This window comes from Anomalospiza imberbis, chromosome 11, assembly GCF_031753505.1.
Source record: "Anomalospiza imberbis isolate Cuckoo-Finch-1a 21T00152 chromosome 11, ASM3175350v1, whole genome shotgun sequence".
Classification (NCBI taxonomy): domain Eukaryota; kingdom Metazoa; phylum Chordata; class Aves; order Passeriformes; family Viduidae; genus Anomalospiza; species Anomalospiza imberbis.
The window spans coordinates 6,453,830-6,473,714 of NC_089691.1; the positions used below are offsets into that span (position 1 = coordinate 6,453,830).

Below are 19,885 nucleotides of genomic sequence, written 5' to 3' on the forward strand. Positions count from 1 at the left end.
AAGAGTCAGGGCTGAGCACAGGAAGCTCAAGCCGTGTCAAACATCTTGGCCATGCAGGATCCCAGATAAAAGTGAGGATCCACAAGACAGAAAGATAAGCTCCAGTCACTGACAGTACTTCAGATGTTAGGAAGGCTTGTGTGCCATGATGACTGTGCTGTCACTCGCTGTTTGTTGTTAGATATAAAAACCAGGAATTGTCAGTTTTCTCTGGAATCTTCATGAGGCAGCTCTAGGTTCACACTGCAGCACCCGTCCTTTCTTTGGATTCCGCTGCAGGGTCTTCTACACACTGCTTCATGGTGCTGCATTCCAAATTCTGTGAGGAGCAGCTGAGGGAGGAGGGGCTCAGACTGGAGAAAAGGAGGCTCGGGGGGACCTTCTCACCCTCTACAACTCCCTGACAGCACGTGGTAGCCAGGTGGGGATCGGGCTTTGCTCCCAGGGAACAAGGGACATAAGGAGAAGAAAGTGCCTCAAGCTGCACCAGGGGACATTCAGGCTGGACATCAGGAAGAATTTCTTCATGGAAGGGGTTGTCAGGCATTGGAAGGGGCTGCCCAGGGGGGTGATGAAGTCACTGTCCCTGGAGGTGTTAAGAAACGACTGGAGATAGCACTTGGTGCCATGGTCTGGTTGACAAGGTGGTGATTGGTCAAAGGTTGGATCGATGATCTTGGAGGTCTTTGCCAACCTAAATGATTCTGTGATTCTCTGATTCTGGCACTGTTCACCTTCAAATGACATGAAACCACCACCCTTTATGCACTGGTATTTCTTCTCCTTGACTAATTTCAACTTGCCTTCATTACCCCTGCCTGTGTTTCATTAAAAGACTATAATTAAACCCCAGTGTTGAAATCCTTGTTAAAAAAACCAACAAACAACTTCATAATCAGAGGGGAGTATAAGAGGGCAGCTCTCAAAATGCTGCCCTCTTTGTATGGCTTTGTATGGCTTCATCCTGTGTACCTTGATTGGTGCCACCTCTTGTCAAACCATTCCTTCAAAGAGAACACAAACCATGCACCTCCTCCAGTCCTTGAAAGCTTCCAGTTACCTTGTCCTGTCACAGTCAATGGCATCTGCCATCAATTTGCAGGCAGCTCTTGAAGCACTTGTCAGATTATATTCCTTCCTTGCTCTAAACTAGCAACAAGACGTTGTATAAACAAATACCCATTTAAAGTTTGATTCCTCATTAGGAAAAGAAGAAAATTTCACTTTTTAAGTGGATTGGTACACCAGCAGCCAATGAGCTCCAAGTGAGGATGTGTCCAAAGAAGCTGTTTGGCTTTTGTCGAACAGAGGAAATTTTCACTTGCACACAGCATAAGAGTCATCAGACTGGGATTAGAATTCTGTCAAGTGAGACTTTTTTTAAAGTGTGATAATTTGAGATGATGAAAATTAGTTGTAATGACCCAACATTGCTGCAATACAGCATTTTGCTTAATATAGAGGCAATCTGTGCTGCATCTGCAGTTCATCAAAAATTCACAGTGGCGTGAGTCAAATTTCTGATCTCTGTTCCCAAGAACATTCCCAGTGGACCGTGTCCTTCAGTTCAGCTAGAAAAATGTTTTTATTTGTGCAGGCATAAAAAAATATGCTGAATAGTAGTCATCATATCTCCAAAACAAAAATACAAAGCCTTAACAGCTACTCTGAGCCTGGTCACTTTGTCACATCCTGTATACGTGGCTTACCCGCAGGAAAAATGGGAATTTTCGACCATAAAAACCAACTCTGAAAAACTCTGGTTCTAAGCGCTGCTGTTCCATTATATTGTCGTAATAGGTAGCTTCCATTTTCTGTGGAGGAAAGAGATAGCTGCTATCAGACCCTTAAAGTTGCACTTAAAACATTAACATCTCAAGACTCATTAAAATATCATATTACTCTTTTACCCCTGCGATTTTTTATGAAAAGACCAAAATTCTGTTAAAGATAAAAATTATTAATTAAACCAGTCTGCATGGTGGAACAGACTAGAATATCACCATACACATTTCACATTTTAGAAGATGACATATGAATTTTTCCTGGTTTATCTGATTTTAAATTGGTCTTGCATGCAATTTTCTTTGCATTGCAGAATTAATGGCAAAGCTGAGATTAAGATCCATGTTGCCTGGCTCACAGTGTCCTAGTCTCTCCTACAGACCAAAATCCATACCACTGCCTGGAAAACTACATCTAATTGGGTTTGCCTTAATTGAGTTGAGGGGCTTGAAAAAGTATAAAACAAAATTAAATCTACAGCTCTGTGCACCAGAAGGTTTAACATGGAAGAAAAAGGTGGTTGGAAAGAGGAAAAGGACTTTTTTTTCCAGACCCTTTGGCAAACTGAACCTCCGTTGAAAGGGTCCCAGGAATTTCACTGTAGCTAAAGGTGGCTCTTCAAGGAGAAGAACCAGTTTGACACCATTACTTCCACTGCAAGGAACCCTAACTTGCAATATTGCATCCTGGTTTGTGGTCAGTTACCACAAGCATTAACTCCCTTTCCAGGAGGGAGAAGGTCCCAAAGTCATTGCAGGAAGCATCAAGGAATGTGGTGGTGATGTGAATGGCACAGAGAGCGCACAGCCAAGCTGGTCATGTGCTCTCTTTTGGGGCCACTTTGGAGAAAACAGGTTCTTCAGAAGTGCAGTTTATCAGACCTTGTTAGACAGGTGTCTTCAGATAAAAATAAACTGGATTTCTTAGAAAGAGAATTTAAAACACTGCATATATCCATGCAGCATAAAATTCAAATTTGGATACATGTATGCTACCCCAGGGGACAGGAGGAGATGAACTATTTTCACATTCTGAAAGTTTTTAAATAATAATGGGAACTTCAGCTTTTTCTGATTAAAGCACGATGCTGCAAATGTGCCCTGATTTCATCACGTGTTTGGGTGTACGAGAGGACCAGATCCCTTGTAAACTGGTAAGAATGCCATAAACATTTGTCTTCTTCATTCTCTCTCTCTCGTTCATCTTATCTCACTGAGGCACAAGCTGTCCTTGATTATTTTGGAATTAAAATGAAATACGTATTAAAAAATAGGATATTTTATGCAAAAATATATGTAAATATGTCATTGCAATAGGAAGCCCAGCTCCTGTGTGTGTGTGCTGTCTTCATATACTCACAGGACTTTACCGCTACCAGACCTTGGAATTATTTCAGTGGACCTACAAAGTCATCAATATGAATCAATGGCAAGGCGTCTCAGTGAATGCATGGAGCTCCTTAGGAAATGTGATTATTTTTTAAATTCAGAATGCTCTGAGAGGAGAGCAAAATGCTCTGGGGAATGAGGTAAGAGTCTGCAAGGAGAGAAAGTGCTGCCACTTACCCGGATCCAGCTGAGGCTCTGGTAATCATAGAGGCTCTCGTACTGGATGGCCAGTTCTCGGCACAGCGGGATGCCAAACTCCCAGCTCTGCGGGGCCAAAGCAAATCACACTCACAGCAAACACAATGCTACTGCCAGCTCAGCTGAGAGCAATACGGAAACTCAGTTCTGGGAATTCATTTGGTATGAAATGGCAGAGATTAGATGTGAAAATGCAATGCGGTGAAACCATTTCCATTAAATAGCAGATCAGTTCCTTCTAAATGATGGGAACAGAGGCATATGTTCCGTGGAAATTACACACACATACTGCTTGTTCTGACAGTTCATTTATGAGACTGGGAACTTATCTGGAGAAAGATAATAAAACTAACAATTTTTCTTTGTGCTAGACACCCCTTCAACCCACCCCCAACAGCTCCTTTGCGTCTCTACTCCCTGGAGTAGAGATTTAGGGCTTGGCTCCCCAGCAAAGCGCTCCCCTTCCCAGGCTGCTCCTTCCCACTGAAAGCACAAACTGTCAGGCAGTGGGAACACTCCAATACACATAACATCCTCAGAACTGACCTGCATTACTGCAGTGAATCAATACCCATATTCAGAAAGCCACACTCTTTTCTTCAGCTCCCAGTCCCACACAATGGATCTCTCCTAGCACACTTACTCATCATCCCAGAGGTCAGGAGGGACAGAGACCCACTTTGGGCACACCCACACTGAGAGAAAGACTCTCCTGTTACCTCAAGTGGCTTTTTAGAGAGCTCCTTTTACACTGACATCTCCTCTTCCATTACCTTTTACCTGCACACACTGGAAGCCTTTTGGGGGAGTGGCTGTTTCTTACCATGCTTATGGTAAAGGATTTAGAACACCAGTTGAACCTTTACCGGATAAATTTTAATATGCATTACTGGGCTAATTTGCCAGTTGTTTTACACTGTAGTGAAAACAAATTTGATGTGTGAGTTAGACTATCGCCTTAAGTTTTAAGAATATTAATAGCAATATTGTAAATTTTTGGAAACAGTCATTAACAGCAATTATGTAAAATATTAGCACTTAATATGGAAACAGTTTTTCTGGTTACATGTACCTTCACATAAAAAAAGTGAATCTCTACTGTATGATTTAATTTATGAAGCAGTTTACAGTGTTTCCCTTTAAGCTCACATTTGTAGTGTCTGCTCTCTCCTTACTACCACTTCCTTACTACAGCTCTTTAGCTTAATTTAATTACAAAAGTTTCAACAAAAACTTGCTAAATAAAATATTGTACCAGAATCAATTTGATATTCTGATAATATTTGTAGTTTGGGAGAATGGGAGGCCTGAGATTTATTTAGATCAAAGCAATAGACACAATAGGAAAGGAACTGAAAGACCAGTTTCTTGACCACTCTGAATGTTAGTGAGGTATTTGTGATCTCAAATTAACGGGATTTTTGCTGTGTGTTGTCAAAATGCATGACACAGAAATTGATCCACTGAACTGAGATCAACCATAGTCAGTTAAGTGTCTGTATTTGCAAACTCAAACACCACTGCATTTTATATGGTTGCAGCACATTCTTTATAGAGATTTACAGCACATTCTTACACATAGATTTTCAGTCCTCAGCTGAACTATGTTCACTTCTAAAACATCTAGCCAGGAATAAATGGCTTTTTTTCCCCACAGAGAGTGCGAGCAGTTTTACTTCCAAATGGGATGCTGTGACTAAAGCCTACCTAACTCTCTAATCTGTCTTCTGGACAGAAGCAGAAATCTCACCAGCTGTTTTCCCTCCAGGTGATCTGAGGGATGTAACCTTTTCATGCTCCTTTTCTGATGCCAATTAAATTAACAACATATAACCACATCTGATTTCGCTACATACTACCTCTTCTACGTGAACCTTGATACCATTCCTGTCATCCTAACTCAGGCTCTCTCTTTCAGTTTCCACAACAAGAAATTCCACTGTGCTACCTGAGTATTCTGCAGATACAAGATGAGATAGAGAACTGAAGAAAATCAACATACAGGTAACTTCCTAAAGAGAAAATGATTTGTAGATAGTACAAAGGAAAAGGAATGAATGGATATCCAAGTCACTAGAGCTTCAGTTTTAAAGTCTGTGATGCTAACAAGTAACATCTTCACAGTACAGATAATTAATATGTAATTCCAAGAGACATGCAAGTGCCACTTCCCTCTTCAAATAACTTCCTGATGTCTCCACTGGTAATTTTCCTCATTAGTGCTTTCTGTTTTGCTGACCTGTGATGTGTTTGCATCTTGTGTATTTCTTGAAAGCCACATTCATAGGGCATTTATTGTTGTTTTCTTCTATGGCACCAGCAACCCTCAGCTGACTGCACACAAGGGGGCATAGGTAGAGACAATCAACCCTTCTGAATACCAGCCTTTATTTACTCACATCCCAGTGTGCAGATTTCTATTGGAAATGATTTCCATCAGGATACACAAGAGAAATGATATAAAGTGTTGGGTATGGAGCACATGATCAAAAACTAAGTGCTTTGGGAATGCTGCTTTGGGTTTCTGTGTGCTCCTGGCTGCACTAGAGAGAACAGACCCTGCAGTGCCATGGTGGGAGCTGCTCAGAATTGCCAGTCAATAAATCCAGCAGTGAACTGGACAGAAAAGGGCTGTGTAGCTTTCGAGCTATTGCTGTGCAGAAACATGATCAGTCGAGTTCAAACTGTTCCATTCAAAGATGTCTTCAACTAGAGAACATTTGAGTTTTAACGGTCAGAACTGTAACTGAGGGTTAAAAATATCTTCAGTTTAAGTTATGTACTTGCACACACTGCCAGCTGAGCCACAAACCAATTCACAGCAGAGCAGAAATCAGCAGAAAGGGGCACATGGCCAGTGAAGGCTAAAAGGGCTTTGGAACACCATGTTCCTTCCCAGCACAGGGCTGCTGCTGACGCTGCTGAGGGTGGGAGGCAGTTCTGCACCCACTGCAGCATCCCAGGCCTGCCACGGGCTGTGCCACTGGCATGTCACAAGACACCCTTGTGGGCAGTTTTCCTCTCATTCCTGTCCTGAGAAAATTCTCCCAAAAACAAATGCAGAATTTTTACAGCCTTTACACTCTGCCTTGACACCCTCACTTGGTGGAAGAGGCCAGGAGCAGCATGAGAAATGGAACTCTGGAAACGCAACTGAAGGACAACAGCAAATCCTGCTCTGCAGAACCTGAGGAGGGACCATCTCAGGACAGTGCAGAAAGAAGCTGTCAGACACAAGCAGAGGGAAGCAGGTTTCTTCCATTCCCTGAGCTGTTCCCTGTCACAGAACAAGAGTGCTGAAAAGGAGGATTTGGCTTCTCAGCATCCTTCACTTCCATAGTCTGAGTGACATACATACTGCTTAAGTGGATTAGTTAATCATTCAGCTACCATTTGTAATAAAGGACGATTAAAACACAAATCAAGTAACTCCAGAAACATCCAGTGGGGAGAAAACCTCAAGAGGTTAGCACTCTATAATCTGTTAGGAGTTTTACAGCCTAATGACATCAGTCAATTTTTACTCCACTTCACTGTGTATATGGATTCCCCGTTGTTGTCAAAAAGAAAGGCTCTCTTGCTTTCCACAGTGCCTCTATCATCTTTGTCTAGTCAGACAGTACAGTACTGCAATATTTGCACAAACCAGTTATTTGTTTGTAAGTGCAGTCTGAAAATCCCTGAAAATTTCTGAAATGAGAGAACCATATGCAGTGTTATCACAAAAGAGCAACTCTGGCAGACACACACAAAAAAAATTTCTAAATCACTTCCTCAAAAGTGGGCCATTTCTTCCTTCACACAGGAATGTGACTTCTTTCTGCAGGTTCTTTAAAAAATGTTTCTGCCATATGCAACTCCTATTACCAGGACTAGGAATTAATTATCTGGAATGGCAGCCCCATAAGAACCAATTCACATTTGGATTTAATGCCACTGTCATTGGCAAAATCAAAGCACACATACAGATGTTATCTCCCAAGAACATAAGCCGTAGAAATTTTCCTAGAGAAGGGAAAAATTTGAAAATACTCCAATAGATGATGTAACTTTTAAAGTTCACCTCTGAAATGTTCCTAAAACACCACGACACAAGGGACTAAAACATCAACTTCTGCAATAATTGAAAAAAAAATTAACTGTAGAAAACTCATACTCAATATATGAAATTGAAATGGATTGATTTTCTTCTTGTGCAGTGGATGGAACTGCACTTTAATTGAAAATGACTTTACAATAAGTGACACTGAAAAGACTTAAATATTTTTCAATAAAGAGACCCCCTATAGCATTTGCCTGCCGTTTCCATGTGTAGGTTAAGCACAAAACAAGTTTTCAAGTGAGTCATAGCACAGCAGTTTGCATAGACAGCTACAAAATGCAATCCCACCCCCAAAAGCTGAGGAACAGCACTCTGCCACATCAGCTGATCCAAGGCTTGGTTTAAAGGTTTAAAAATGTTCTGGTGTTTGTCCTGTTGGCCTCCCTAATCCATCTAATCCATTCCAAATGCCATACATAATGAAATGCCTTTTCTCATCTTTTTTTTTTTTTGTCCAGAGAGCCAATTTGTCATGCTATAAACCCTTTTGATACAAATTTACTTCCAGACTACTGAACTGAGATGATGGCTCGCAAGCCCTAAGTCAGTCAGGAAAAGGGAAGGAAGCTGCTGGAAGAGAGAAGAAGTTGGCATACCTTCCCTTTGTTGAAGTAATGGATAATCTTACGGCACAGACCTTCCTTACGTTGCCACTCTGACTGAGATGGGTAATGCAGGAACTCTCTCAGAGGTCTGTCCTCCCACTGAAGCAACTCACAGTACAAAAGCAAAGTGAATGCAGCCTCTGTAGGAAAGGCAATTATGGAGCACTGAATCAATGACAGCAAATAAACACAGCCAATACCGAAAGGTCACAGACCTGCTTCTGACACACTCTGTGATTTCTGATCTATAGTTTGCAAAAAAAAAATCTCAACTCTTACAGGATCATTAAATTATTCAATTACTTAAAATAGCAGCACATGATTTTTAGGTACAAATCTGTCAAGTTTCTTTTACCAGCTTCTTGATTTAAATGCACAGTCAATGTTCAGATCTGTAGCTAGATTTGGGGCCTGCAGCTGTGAACAGAGCTTGGACAACACAGCATTAGAGTCCATACACCTTCCAAGTGCTCCCTCAGCACTGCAAGGTGAGGAAATATGACAAGTGATAACATAATGGTGGTTTTGCTAATCTTCCTTTAAATTTTATTCCACTGTTGTGATTTTTTTTTAAATCCATCTTCTTCAAAGAACACTTTAATGTAAAATTGGAAGTGTAATGCAATAATCATGTGGTTGTATGGGCATAAACAGACAGTATTTAACTTGAGGAAAGGAACTGGGCCTCAGCTTCTTGCCTTCCCAACTGCCATAACTGATTCATGCAAATTCTTTCCAAAAGAATGAGCCAGGTATTATATCACATCGGGAGAGTTAAAAGTGTCACGAGGAGTTCAAGCAGACTGTGGAATGTCTCTCTCACCTGTGTAGTTCTCAGCCTGCAGGTGCATGTCACAAAGCTTGTGGATATAGCGGATGTACATCTCCTCCTTGTTAATTTCAGATTTGTAGAAATTCTGTGAAAGAAAAAACAGCTGTAACTCTTGAGACTCTTCATTCAAGCACTCAGCAGCATCTGTGGATGTGGAAAGTTATTGAAAAGAGAACACATTCTTAGTGGGGGAAATAAGTAATAATTCTTTTCACACTCACACTGATCTGACCCACTAATTTTACTGTGGCATGATTTTTTTTCAAAATGAAGGTAGTCAAAAGCTGAAAGAAGAGGTGAGAGAAGTTGTAGAACCTGTGTCACAGTGATACACAGAACTCAGCTGGACACAGCCCTGAGGAGCCTGACCTATCTGACCCTGCTTAAAGCAGCGAGTTAGATCAGAGGCCTCCAGAGGATCCTCACAATCCTCATCATTTTCTTCTGTCACCCCAGTGCTTGGATTCTGAAGCTACACCGGCCTGACACAGATTCCTATCCCAGTCTTTCCCATCCCAGTTTCAATGAGATTGCACAGTACCACAGAGAGATGAAGGTAACATCTTTACCATTAGGTTAACAGTGCAGCCAATCTTCTTGTTTTCTGTTTCATCTCCTTTCATACAGTCCCTAAAAAAGCAGAACAATGTTGAAGCAAATATCTGCAAAAACAGGCCTTTTAAAATAAATTTGAAGCTATCTTATCTTCCAGACTTTCCCTGGATGACAAACAACAGAGAATTATATACTTTATTTTATAAAATTCCTCTAAGAAAAATTTCCATATTAGGGCTTAGATGATGTGAGAACTGAGTGTCCCCTTACAAGTTTGCATCTGCAAACAAGCACCTGAAATGACTGTTCCTTCATTTCTTACAAGAATCTGAACAAAAATCAGATAACAGTGGTCAAAAATAATCCGAATGCAAGATCTACTACAAAAGTAAAAAACTCTTATTTATCCATATGCAAACATTTAGTCCTAGTCAAAGGGTTGGCTTCCATAAATGCAGCTCTGCAGCATGGTGTGGCACACAAGGATACAACCTGAGGGATTAAGATTAGATTTCTAACTTTTGCATAGGTAAGTTAAATCACAAAATTTATCTTTGGTTTCTGGAATATTTTAGAAATTATTTCTATTCAAACGATACAAGAGACTAAATTTTTAAAGCAGTGACACAGCAAACCATCTACTACAGCTACTGACTGGCAGCTGGACTCTAAGAAATGCCTGTGTATTTCCAAATTCCAATGCCCCGTTCCAGTCCCCTGTTCTGGGAATGACAAATCAGCTGCAGATTGAAAATCAACTAAAAACTGGTATGTGTTTCTCAATTAAGCATGGAAATGTGTATCTGTGTGTCAAAGCTGCCTTGCTGGCAGCTGTTTATCATTAAAAACCAAAAAACAGAAACCAAAAACACATGACACCCCCCACCCTGCCCCCCCAAAAACCCCAAGCAGCTCCCCTGCATTCCCTTTAAATGTGTCTCCAGTACCTGGTTGTGCACAGTAGTTGTAGAGCAGTTGTTGCCAGGAAAAAACCAGGAGATTGGATCAAGGTGGTAGGGATAACAAAAAGAGCAAACTAAAAAGTACAGAAAAGGATTTGGGACTGCAGAACACCCAGCCTTAGTCAGAGGGTTTCACCTCTAATGAGCAGCAGCAGAAGAAAAAACTATTTGAACTCCTGTCAGTAGGCTAAAGATAGAAATATCTGGGGCAGTTCTATATAGGTTCAAATTATCTATTATTAAAAAAAAACCCTCTGAGTGTGTGTGTATATATAAATCTAAAGTTGAAATATTTCCTTCTAACTAAGTCAAAGCTCAGCTGCATTGACACAACAGTCCTGCAAACTTCAGTTTAAAACTAAACGAAGGCTGTAATGAGCGCGGGTCTCCAGGACGGTTTGGATGGATGAGAGATCTCTGAAGTCAGGTCTTAGAAGATGTGGTTTATTAAAAGGGGGAAAGGCCCTGCTTGGAGTTGCCAGGCGCAACTCGTGGCAGGCCCAGGGAGAGAGGGAGAGGGAGAGAGAGGGAGCGAGGGTTGCAGGTGAGGGTCCCAGGGGAAGGTCCAAGAGAGCGTCCAGTCCCTCGGGCACACCTTATCAGGGGGCTTCAAGGTGGGCTGGAGCAGGACTTGGGCCAATGGGGTCACAGATACCTGATACTGCAGGGGAGGGTCACAGGTGTGGGATGAACCATACATTGGGGGTGAGACAGAGCATTCCATTTGACCTTTGGACCTATCTGCAGGTAAAGGGCGTTTAATCAGAAGGGGGGATTGCTTTCAGCCTGGCTATACTACTGTTTTCTAGTTATTCAGTAGTCAAGGTTTGTTATTTCAAATCTAGTTCTTATCTCAATGTCTGTATTTTCCAAATCTTTTTGGAAAATAGGCAATCATATTTATAAGGTTTTCCTATTTCATCTTCCCCAACAGAAGGCTGCCTAATTTATAGTGAAATCTTGCTCATGAGCCACCGGCTGATGTGTCAGAGCTCCCAGATGGAAGTTCTCCAGCCCTGCAGGCCTGGATGAGGCATTCAGCACACCTTGGTTCAACGAGGCTTTGGGGATCGCTCTTGCATTTAACATCTATTTTGCTGAATTAGGTGAGATGATTTCAGTGATAGAAGGAATTAATGTTTTAGCAACCTGAATAAACCTCAGTACAAAACTATCAGGAACGAGCACACAAGAATGAGACGAGGATCTGGGATGTTTGCTCAGAACCCAGCAGTGACGTATTGGCTTGCATGCATGCAGCTTGACAGTCAATAAAAATATTCCCTGTAGGAATTTGGTACCGTATCTCGACAAACTTCTCATGCTTAGAACACGTTCTTGCTGCTGTGAGATACCTGTAGTCGAGCAGACGCTCCATGAGCCGAGTGACGGACGTGACAAAAGAGATTCCAGTCTCCCGCCAAGTTTCCTGCTCAATCTTCTCCAGCAAACTGTTTGGAGATGGGAAGACAGCAGGTGAGGCTTCCAGAGAAATGGTGCAGGGCATGCAGACTGATACAGACAACTTGGTTTCTCCCTCATACAACAAATTCCAGAAGAATTAGCATCTTACCTGGGATAAGGCCCAAAGAGTTGGGTTCTACTCCAGGCAGCATGAAGTAAAGACAAGGAAATTACAGAATTGACAGGAGAAGGGAAAATATCCTCACACTGCCATTTAACAGATATGAAGAAGAGCAACACTCATGGCAATACTTGATTCCACATAATTACCTGTAGCTTAAATACTGCTAGCAGCAGTCAGAAACTGAAAAGGAGTCCAAACCTACTGCAAATATTTCTTCTTTGCTCATCCCTAATCAGCAACCAACCAACCCTGAATCACACTGTATTTAAACTGGAAATAAAAGCAATCTGCTCCTGCCTAGCACTGACAGCACAGTGAGCACCCATGAGCCCCACAGAGTTGTGGCGTGAGCACCACACAGTAGTGAAGGAAGAGAGAAGGCTGGAACAAGAACAAGGAACATAGTGTTTCAAAAGTGAAGAAAGAAAGCAAATTTACATGCCTGTTTCCCTGAAACTGGATTTCCAGTCAAAGAATTTGCCACTTCTAGGGAAGAAATTCTGTTGGGTGTCACATCCTCCAAAGAGGCAAACTCTTCAGTTCTGGGATTATTTACAGCTGAGGGAGCCAATTCCCTTTTCAGCAGTTTAGTCGAGACAGCAGAATTCAGGGTCAACTGTTTTTTTCACACAGCATTTACTAATTTGTGGAATTTTTTCCTCAAATTGTCTCCTCATATTGTTCTCAGACAACTTGGTGGGAAATATAAACTAACTGGTTGCTGGAATTCCAGGCTATGTTTCTTGGTAATGCACCCAATCACTGTTATCTAAACATGAGTAAACAGCTACAGCCCTTGAATTCTTAACATTTCAGGTAATGCATGTCTTCAAGTGTAGCAAAGGCACACTATTCCTCTTGCCACGTGAATAAAAAAAAGAACAGACATTTCCTTTATCCCTGAAATAGACTTACTTTATCTGTACACATAAGATCCAAGACTTCCCAAGGCTGTATATACACAAATCCAAACTGAATACATTTCCATACTTCCTGAGGATAAGCACATGGGATGGGCAGGCAGGCTTATCTAGCTTGAAATGAATGAATGTGCAATTGCAAATTCAGAAATAGAATTATTGTTTCCAGCAAAACAAAGGTTTATGCCTCAAACAGCCGGTGTGCTATTGGGGGCCATGTAAAATTGGAGTATATGGCTAGAATTCTGCTAATGATCTCTCTGGCTCACTGGAATATTAAAAAAATTGGGTTAACTGCTCTGGACTGTCAAGAGTTCGAAATAATTCCTTCTGAAATAAACTAGTAACACTCAAAATGAAATTTGGAGAGAAATCAGTAATCAAAAGTAGTGAAGTGTAAAGTCAGACATAAAATCTTCATGTTTATCCTTCTGAGTACGAACTGTTGGTGTGAAAGGCAGTGTCACAATGGAGGAAGCAACTGGCAACTGCTGAACCAACCAAAACATGGCCTTCAAAAATAGAAGCAAAGAAAGGAAAATGGTGAGGAAAATCTCCTTTGCTCTAACAGGGCCTGACTCTGTAGATAGCACAGTGTCTCTTTAAACAGTCCTGAGACCAGGCTCTCACTCACTGCGATGGAAAGAGAAGGGCCCCGGCTCCTCCAGCAAATGAATTTTTGATAGGAGGATGATAACCTGTGCAGCCTTTTATTAGATGTCACAGAGAGAAGACAGAGAAGAATTTAGGTCTCTGCATTACTTCCAGCACTACTTCACTGAGCCATTCCATGGAAGCCTGCCAGGAAGCCCTTTCCTGCCCTCCCCAAAGCTCGGTGGCTGCACAGATCAGTGCCTGACTCTTCCAATGGCCCCGCACAACACGAGGAGCATGAACTGGCAAAGCTTACAGCAGGCTGAAGAGTTCCCTGTAGTTCTCATCACCTTTTCCTTCGGACACCAGGCTGTCCAGCTTATCGATCAACTCGGCCTCCACCTGCAGGAAGGAGACCGAATCCATCACTCAGAGACTCCTCCAGTGAACCAGCACATCAGGTAGACTGGATCCTGAACTATAACAGCACATCCAGCACCACTGCTCTGCTGTGCTGGTTCTGCTGGTGGGATTGATTTGCAATCACCCAGGCATCATCATATTAGAAGATTATTTGTTCATTAAACCCCACTTTGTAAGCCTCTCTATGACTATATGGCACTTTAGCTTTTTCTTTCACTTCTATAAAGGGCCACACCAACATCATTATGTTTCTCTTAGAAAGATTTTGAATACATATTAATTCCCACCCTAAATATCAAGTGTGATATCAGATATTCTCATAAAATTGATTCAAGTGCAGAAATTGATGTATGTAACATTAAATAAAAACATTTTCATGAAGTCAGAAATCTTGCAGAAGACAGTTTCACTACTAGTGAAGACAGAGGCTCCTAAAGGCTGAAACTATTTGCAGAAATATGGATTACTTTTATTTAAAGACAAGCATAGTTTGACCATCTCAACATTTTTTCAGCTGCCAAATTGCAAAGGAAGTAAAGACGGGAAGGAAAAACAAATCAGCCAGTGGCACACAAATGGATTTGGTGCTCTTGCTGCTCAAATTATTAAAGGGAGACCTGATTTCATCCCTGAATCAGACTGTATTGTTATCCAGCCTTGCTGAACAAATAACCTTGTAAAAACATGAACTACTGAAGAAAATTAAAAACGGGCTTGAAAATGAATTTTCAGGGCTTTTATATTTTCTGACAAACAATTGAATATTTCAAAGGTGAAGAGAAGCTCAGAATTAGAAAAAAAAAAAAAAACAACTCCCTTTGTTTGTGATCTACAGTGACAACAGAAATCAGTAATGCCTGTGTCCAGCTATCCAGCATTATACTGGAAAGCAAATAACTGCCTGGTTCCAGCAGATAATGTTAATGAGGTTTATTACCTTTTGGAGTAGTTAACTATTTATTTAATCACTAATACAGATGATTATTTCATCTTTAACCGTAGAAGGTTAATAAAACAGTGTGGAAATTTGCTCCACGGGTAATTTAAGAAATATTCTTGGAGCTGTAGTTTAAAATACATTAGTGAATATAAAAATTAAATGAAGATTACAAAGAGTTCATCCTGATACAGAAAATATAAATAGGCCCAGAAACTCGAAGGTGACTGTAGATGCTTATTACCGTAAATTCCAGTGAAAGACTGTTCTATTGTTATGCTAAAACCAGTGGAAAGAGCACTATGATCAAAATACTATTGCAATAATAATAACAGTAAATAATAACCATTGTAGCAATCATGGGAGTTGAAGAGGAAGAAAAACAAGTTCCTGGTAATACTTTTCCACACAGCCTATAATAGATCAGGTTATGGGAAAGGTCTGCTATTCTCCTGGAATGATAGATTAGATCTGGCATTTTAATGACTGTGCAAATAACTAATCATATGAATTATGATAATTTTGTGGTGATTTCCTCCTTCAGAGCACTTCTCTGCAGACACTGGCCCCCAGTATTGCCCCAGCACAATGACAATGGAACGCTGTCCTCCGAGGATCCAGACCAAACCCACCCTTCATTAGCAATGCTCTGCACTTCAGGGATCTGGTTTGCAGTGGAAAATCTAAGCAACTCTTTGACCATGACTGGGAAACAAAGATGAAGATTCCTCTCCCTGATTTGCAATCAGAGCTCACAGCAGGTAGAAAGTGCACGGTTCTTGTTGGACTTAACCCTTCCCAGAGAGCTGCTGCGATTTCTGAAAATGAAAACAGCTACAAAGTCTGTTTCAAGGCATGGTATAATGATTTAATTATACAATACCACTTCCTAGCTGCAAATTGAAGACAGAGCAGCAGAAAGCACTGTTTTCACAAAGACTGGCTAAATCTTTCCGTCCCCATTTTTGGTTCTCAGTCTGACCCATTTAATGGCTGACTAATAATCTAAGTGAAACCACTGGGAGCAGCGATAGCCCAGCACTTACGAAACTCTTTTCTCCGTAAGTGATGTGCTGAACACATCCCTCCTCCTCCCCATGTTCATGGGGAATGCAGTTTGCACTAAACAATCTTGGGGGTCTTGTGATAGTTCTGTGAATTAGGTCTTGAATTTTCTATTTTATATATATTTACATGACATATTCACAGTCAGAAACAAATAAAAAAATACAAACTCCTTGCTTCCAGCTGGACACTGCAGACAGAGAGAGCAAGGAAAGGAAATCTTGGGAAGTGCCCTCACCTGTTTGAAGTTGCCATTCTTTCTCTGCTCCCAGTCCATCATGTCATGGAAGATTGGGATCATGATATTCCGGACTTCTGGTTGTGGAACAAGTGTAACACCCAGAAAGGGGCCAATCATTCCCGGAATAAAGTGAATCTTGTGCTCACCTGTACAACACAAAACAATGGTAATTAAGTAAAAGCCTTTGCTATCTGTCACTGAGAAAATAGAGAACCCTTGCAATAATGACATTTACACAGTAATAAGCATAAGCATTACAAAAGCAAACATTCTTTTCCCGAAAAGGAATGAAATATCAGTATTTGCTTTACACTATTTCTTGCAAAGTCTCTAAGAGCATATTTAATTTCACTGTGAAAGCCTTTAGCAAAATTGTCAGTGCATTTTACTTTGCAAAGGAATTCAAACTGTCAAAAGTAACCCAACTAAAACATACTAATGGGGGAAAAGAGGTCAGGGTACTTCCAGCTCATGAAGATTTTGAAAGGGCTGGTGAGAACAATGGTACTTAATAGAGCACTTTTAGATTTGAAAGAACTACAGAGCTCTTGGTCCCCATTGCTGTCCTGATTCCCTAACTGCCCTTGACTGGGACCAAGTGGATCTTCTCCAGGAGGGACCCGAGGCACTTTGCTGACAGCCTCTTTTGAGCCACACTACTGCACTGTTGCAGAGAGAAACTCAACAAAGCCTGATCTGAACAGCATCCAGTGGTAAATGTCTGCATCTCCACATCCAAAACTGGCTTCTTGCTTCTCAGCAGAGTTTGTCCACTTTATTTTTCTGGGTATTGGATCTCTGTTACCTTGGAGGGCCTTCTATTTTCCACAGAGATCCTTTGAACTGTGACCAGTTCTGGCTGCATCATTTGATAAATCAGGCTTATTCAGTTTTCTTGCTTCTGTAGTCTTCCTGACTGTTGTCTGAACTTTGTCCAGCTTGCCTTGGGTTTATATTCTTTTGTGTTTTGTTGTTTCTTTTAGCTGTAGAAAGCAGGACTGGACAAACTAATCAAGTGCACTTAGGGAAAACACTGTGACGGCATTATGGTCCCTCTTCTCTTACTCCAGATTCTTACATATTTTCTCAGAGATTACAAAATCTCCTTTACTCATAGCATTTCACAGGTAGCTCCCCTTCAGCTGAATATCAGACATCATTTGTCATCTTTGTTTTTTTGAATAGCAGCTCCTACCTAAATTCCTACACATAAAATGTTTGTATTTGGGTTGGTGAATATTTTGCAGCCACATTATTAAGTTATCCAATCTGACTTGTGTCACTCCTTTGCTCTCTTAGTGATTCACCCCTTCTCATATCCTTGGATTTCTGATCTCTATCAGCAAACATTTTGTTATTTTCCTCTAGAATACAGTGCAGAAGAGAGTTTTGGTGGGAGAAGTGGTTCTCTTCAGAGAAACAAAGGATTCTGTGATGCCATAAAACACTAAAAAAATTTAAATCTGACAGAAACAGGGTTTTCCTTTGGCTTTGGTTGTCAAGTGAGAGAGGGAGAGCCTTACCCAGGTTCTGCCACATGCTGAAGAGCTCATAGGCCATCATCACTCTCATATCACCGTACCTGAGAGAGAACAGAGACACAGCTGCCCAGGGAACAAAAACTGGCAAGGTAGTGATGTGCAAAAATAATCAAATGGTTAAAAAAATTCAATTCACATTTATGTCAATGTAAGACTATTAAACAACTTGACTAATCACTGATTGCTGTATTGGGAGATCTAGTTATTCATTTCTCAGGCATTTCCACACCCCAGGTTTCATAATAAACCACAGAGACTTATGGAAGGAAAAGAAGGCTCTTCTTTGAGGTGGGAACCCAACAAAACATATCCGTACTTATCCAGAATCTTCTTCCTCTTAGGTGGTGTGGCATTTTCTAGTTGGAGACTCGGCTGGTTTATAAACAAAACTGCCAGGCTGAAGTAAGAGTTCCACACCTGTGACAAGCAAAGGAATTTTGTAACATTACACCCCAAGAGTAAGTTTTAAATAAGTGGAGAAAGACATAGACTCCTTTTTGTAATCAAGGGGTAACTTCATCAATATGTCTCTTACTATGGAGATACAAATTAACTCTTAAAGGCACAAATGGATTATTTAAACCCTGAAATTAAAACCCCCACAAAAGCAATGCCACTGGCTTTTCCTCTTTGCATCAGAGCCCAAGAATGAATAAACTTGGTGACTTTAGCAAACTTTAAAATTGTTTTTCTGTAGGTTGAACAGATTTTATCTGTCAGGAATCCCCAGAGATCAAATTATATCATGAATAGGACCCCCCATAATTTGGTCTGTTTTCCCAAAGAGATGAGGTTTTTGCCAGCTTGGTGTGTGCACTTGTCCCTAGGTGCATGTCTGGCAGCTCTTCCTTACTAACACTGAACTTGCTGCCCATCTCCAACTACATCAGACACAGGGACAATACTCCCCAGGATTGTGTTCCTCCAGGTTTTGTGTCATCAGCCAGAGACCTCTGGGAGAGGAAGCTCATGAATGCCCCAACTTCAGGAAAAGCACTGCCTGAGTTGACATTGCATTATCCATCAGACAGCATGCTCCATTAGCCCCATGTTTATGGAATTACTAGTTTCCTTTATGAGGGACTTAATTTTCCTGATTTGATCTCACACTGTATCTGTTCTACTTCCCAACAGTTCCACAGCAGATTTCATTCCTGACCTTTATCAGTTAGTTCATCTTCCTGACAGACACTCTAATGAATGCTGCAAATATCATCAGCTAATGGAGAGGGCAGCTCCTGTTCCTTTGTTACTGCTGGTTGAAAAGATGTCAGAACATTTTCTGAATCAATTCTTACTTTAAAATCGAAGTCCGTTTCTGTGAAATTCTTATGCAGGGCAGAAGATAAGTACTGAACTGTTGTAACTATGATACTGCAGCCAAAAACAAAGAAAAAAAAAACAAAAGAGAGCATTTGAATCTGGAATACAGCATATTACAGTGGTTGGTGGTGCTGGTTTTACTACAGGTACAGAGAAGTGCATTCTTTGTGTAATCTCTGCGATATTTACACACAAGTCACTGTTCTTTCTTTAATACAAGATTATGAACTTTCACTGCTATTGTAACTTTTAGAATTTACACATGAGCATTTAAAATCCTGTCTATTTTGCATGGCTGGGCCATATGGCCACCAGGGAAATGGAATAATACACTCCTTTTCCTCCTGTTCTCAGCAGAAAGGTTTTTTCCCCAGAGGGGAGTAACTCAAAAAGTTTGAGCTGTCCTTGTTCTTGTCTATACAATGGTCCTTTACCTCACTCATTCAACTCAAGTTATTTGTGAGTATTTTGCCAATTTTTGATTCTGTGTTATTTTTTGTTGGTGGCTACATATACCTTTGTGAGAGGCAGTGAAGGCACATGATAGATTCAGGAATTAATAAATGTCGTGTAGATAAGGCAACCGTAGTATCAAAAGAAGAGCACATTTCTGATTCACATGCAAGCAATACTCCAGCAGCACTGCTAAATGTAACTGTCAGTCTAAAGCTTTGTGGCAAAATGATGCCCAAGGGACCAGGTAACCTGCAGCATCTGAGGGAGCTACTGTTTCAGGTGGATTTCTTTCTTCTTACAGAACTTCACAGAATCTTTACTCTTGAATTACTGAAATCCACTTCTCATTAGCAGGGTGGACTCACAGAGC

General features: G+C 40.9%; 1 protein-coding gene and 1 long non-coding RNA gene across 9 annotated transcripts in view; one reads left to right on the plus strand and one right to left on the minus strand.

The window, feature by feature from the left end:
• The window catches only part of LOC137480525 (uncharacterized), a 50,803-nt gene that overhangs the window by 28,202 nt on the left and 2,716 nt on the right, over positions 1-19,885 (plus strand). The window contains exon 2 of the long non-coding RNA XR_011002946.1: positions 5,290-5,375. This is a non-coding gene — a long non-coding RNA (uncharacterized lncRNA). The remainder of the gene's footprint in view (positions 1-5,289; positions 5,376-19,885) is intronic.
• The window catches only part of DOCK3 (dedicator of cytokinesis 3), a 186,078-nt gene that overhangs the window by 25,104 nt on the left and 141,089 nt on the right, over positions 1-19,885 (minus strand). For 7 of the 8 annotated variants that reach the window (XM_068201612.1, XM_068201615.1, XM_068201614.1 and 4 more), the window contains exons 29-40: positions 19,035-19,110; positions 18,053-18,153; positions 17,719-17,777; positions 16,193-16,341; positions 13,846-13,931; positions 12,001-12,027; positions 11,783-11,878; positions 9,480-9,540; positions 8,902-8,995; positions 8,070-8,218; positions 3,351-3,437; positions 1,710-1,814 (exon numbers count right to left, since the gene is read on the minus strand). In XM_068201612.1, coding sequence (XP_068057713.1) covers positions 1,710-1,814; positions 3,351-3,437; positions 8,070-8,218; positions 8,902-8,995; positions 9,480-9,540; positions 11,783-11,878; positions 12,001-12,027; positions 13,846-13,931; positions 16,193-16,341; positions 17,719-17,777; positions 18,053-18,153; positions 19,035-19,110 — 1,090 coding nt within the window. The remainder of the gene's footprint in view (positions 1-1,709; positions 1,815-3,350; positions 3,438-8,069; positions 8,219-8,901; positions 8,996-9,479; positions 9,541-11,782; positions 11,879-12,000; positions 12,028-13,845; positions 13,932-16,192; positions 16,342-17,718; positions 17,778-18,052; positions 18,154-19,034; positions 19,111-19,885) is intronic. The other variant, XM_068201611.1, reaches the window with a different exon arrangement.